Source organism: Branchiostoma floridae, chromosome 19, assembly GCF_000003815.2.
Source record: "Branchiostoma floridae strain S238N-H82 chromosome 19, Bfl_VNyyK, whole genome shotgun sequence".
NCBI lineage: Eukaryota > Metazoa > Chordata > Leptocardii > Amphioxiformes > Branchiostomatidae > Branchiostoma > Branchiostoma floridae.
Genome location: NC_049997.1, coordinates 2,995,702 through 2,999,134, shown reverse-complemented (window position 1 = coordinate 2,999,134; position 3,433 = coordinate 2,995,702). Strand labels below are relative to the sequence as shown.

The window sequence follows — 3,433 nt, the reverse complement described above, 5'->3', positions numbered from 1 at the left end:
AAGGTCGTGTGAATCACATAGTGATTCGTGCGAATGTATAATATTCGTGCGTTTTTGCATAGTGATTCGTGCGAATTCATAATATTCGTGCGTTTTCGCATAGTGATTCGTGTGTATCACACAATATTCGTACGAATAAATTATTTCATAGGGTTCGTGCAAATGCTTAGGCACCCCTGATCATAGGGGAGTTGCTTGAGTAACTGTTATCTCAGGAAGAGCACATGCTCGTGCCCAGTATAAAGGACTTAAGGCTCTAGGTCCTAAGATTAAGTAACCATGCTTTCATTCTTTTTATTTAAGTTGAAAGAAATGCACAGTAATAGAACGTGTGTGTTCTCAAACCATCACAATTACTGTTCAATTCTTTTTATTTCTGTATCTGTATCTATATAGCAGGTATAACCGCCGTTCGGCGTAACACACCAGCTTCGCAGGCACGCGGCGCGGCAGCAGTTATATCACACCGAACGACCCGTCACACCTAGCTTTTGCACATTCATCTGCAAGCGTTCTTTAAAACTACGCAGAGAAGATGCCCCTACTGTACTTGGTGATAACAAATTCCAATCTACGATAGTTCTGGGAAAGTACGAATTTTTGAACAAATCAATCCTAGGTCGGTAACTCTGTGTGTGTGTGTGTGTGTGTGTGTGTGTGTGTGTGTGTGTGTGTGTGTGTGTGTGTGTGTGTGTGTAATACGTCAAAAGATAGACAATGTTGTAATACACATTTATCCAATGTGAGCATTGCCCATGTATAAAGAAAACTTCCGCTACAGATAATATCAAAGGATTGTATGATTATTTATACCTCATGTAGTAATGAATCAAATTGCACATTTCTCTAGAAGATATAAGAAAAGGAACTCGTGTAAAACAATATAGTAAGAATAATTGTTGGTACAACAAAAGTTGATAGGAAATGGTAGTATAACGACTGAAAAAATGTTCCAGTTGTTGGTCTAAAAATGAGGAGAGTGGCCTTTCCTAACAACCTTTAAGTAGTTTTACAATCATTTCACAAGGAAGTCATTTTTCAGCTTGTCATCCTTTATAGAAACTCGTGTGAAACAAAACAGCTCCAGTGATGACGATAAAAGTTGATGAAAAGAGTGTAACGACAGAAAAATGGAAGTGCGGCCCTCCTTAACAGTCGTATAGAACACGACAATCACTTGACGAGGAAGCCATCTTTCAGTGGGTCGTCCGGCTCGACTGTAAACTCTGCGGTTCCGGTGTAGTACGCATTTCCCGCCACTTCCACGATCACAGCGTCGAACTCTCCCCACCTGGTCTCTCTCACCGGCCGGCCCGTCATCACCGAGCCCGTGGGGCCGCTCGCGAACTGACGCGCTTTGGACAGGTCGAGCTGCCCACGGCGGTGCTGAAAACAAACGAAAAAAATGGTGAAATTTCTACTCTATGTTGATTAGTCAACGATAATTCATGCTCTATGTGAAGTGTATAGGAAGTGCAGATAACAGAAAAATAATGTTTGCTACTACTTGTGTTGCCAATAGAAACTTCAATGCCGTCAAATTGACGTCAGAAAATGACGTCATGCATATCTAAGATATCCAGTTGGGCTTCACCATCTTATATCCAGCACCTTGAGTTTTCAAAAATACATTTTTTTGCAGCAAATTATGGCAAAAGACAATGGACATAGACTGAAATGTTCATTTAAACATATTATGATGAATATATATACCAGGTAGTTTCAAGGGATAGTAAGCTAGTTATTCTTGATCTGGTCATATGGTCCACCATCTTGGATTTTGGCCGATTGCGTCATCAAATTAGCATAATTCATTCATATTTAATTATGAAAGATATTCTAGATAACAAAATTTTATTCATGTAGTAAAAAAAGCAATAATATAGCAAATAAACTTTAAAAAATATATTGTTAGAATCGAAATTAGCGATTTTCGGCAAAAATGCCGATTAACAAACGGTTGCCATGGCAACACGACAAATCGTAATATTTTCCAAACTGTGAACTTGTTGCCAACTAAATTTTAGGAAAACTTACCAAATTTGGTAGCATAAGCCGTTCTGGCGTTATTTGACATGAAATTCACTGCAGTCCTCAAAAGATGATAAAAGTCCTCCAGTAAAGCAACCCAAGTTTTCCAATCCCCCAGAACAGTGTGGAATAGCACCAACATAAATAATAATAGTTTGAAAATTAACATCTACAGACTCTGGAACAACGTACTAAAACGCAACTGTTTTAAAAACACATATTTACACCAGACTTTTTTATCAATATAATTTCAGACCAAAATCTACGCCAACAAGACAGGTCTCCTGCTAGTTGATAGGAAAATAGAATCACGCTGGGGATGGTTGGGTCATAATTGTCGCATGCCACCAGAAATCATACAGAGAGTAGCACCACATAAAGATCCAGAAGCGTAACAAAAGAAACTGAGAAAAGAGGAGCGAGGGAGAGTGGCTTCTCCTTCGACGAAACACTGAGAGAAGCGGGAGACTGGACCAAGTGGAAGATTTCTTCAGAAGAGGATTGAGTGAGAGAGGCTCTTCTTCTTTTTATCTTTTATCTCACCAGTATAGCAACTCTTGCTGTTGTACCCGATCCACACGGTGACCGGTCCACGAACGTCCCACCGAACACACTGGTGTGAACCGTCGGCGTCTCGTCGTACTCGTCCCGCCCGTCCGTTATGATCGTCCCGTCCAAGTACGCCATGTCCGGGTGCTCCGGGTGGCGCAACTTCACTGCCTTCCTCACGGCTTCTGTCACTGCTATAGCTGCGCTTCTCACGGTTTCAATAGGAGCTGTACGGAGATCTAGCCCCAGAGAGCTGTCGGGGAGAAAGGCGTAGAACGCCCCTCCGGAGGCGATGTCTACCTTCACCCGTCCATAGTTGGGAACGTCGACTTCTTGGTCGAGCGCAAAGACAAACGCAGGAACACTGTGGAATCTGAAAAGAAAGAAGTGAACTCGATTCTTCTGAAGAAGTTTTCTGGGCAGCTTTACAAACGAAAAATATGGAAAATGGAATCTTCCGATTTGACATTGAAAATGGAATCCAGAAATGGTTATTACGGCGACGCAAACGGTTCATATGACCGTCTGGGGCAATGTTCTTTGTCACTTCATTTGAACCCTATAGCACAAATGACAATTTAGGTTATTTGAGTCTATTTTGGACTAGACACATAGAGCTAGTATCAGATTCTGTGTTATAAGAATGGGAATCAAGACAAGCCGAACGTGTGACAATTGCATATAACAATTTATCCACAATCTCGAGCAAAACCGTATTTGCCGGCCAAGACGATTACCCCAGGAGAAAGGTTACCGAGGAGAATTAAATTCGAAAGAAGCTTTAATGAAAAAAAAAAAGAACGCCCTGAAAACTTAGACTCCATTGCAGTCTTCGAACGGGGCTGGTTTTTAT

General features: G+C 41.2%; 1 protein-coding gene across 1 annotated transcript in view; it reads right to left on the bottom strand.

Moving 5' to 3' along the window:
- Window positions 1-1,173: 1,173 nt before the first annotated feature.
- The window catches only part of LOC118407066 (trans-L-3-hydroxyproline dehydratase-like), a 5,248-nt gene continuing 2,988 nt past the window's right edge, over window positions 1,174-3,433 (bottom strand). Inside the window, exons 2-3 of the mRNA XM_035807483.1 lie at window positions 2,575-2,953; window positions 1,174-1,386 (exon numbers count right to left, since the gene is read on the bottom strand). Of these exons, the coding sequence (XP_035663376.1) occupies window positions 1,174-1,386; window positions 2,575-2,953 (592 nt within the window). The remainder of the gene's footprint in view (window positions 1,387-2,574; window positions 2,954-3,433) is intronic.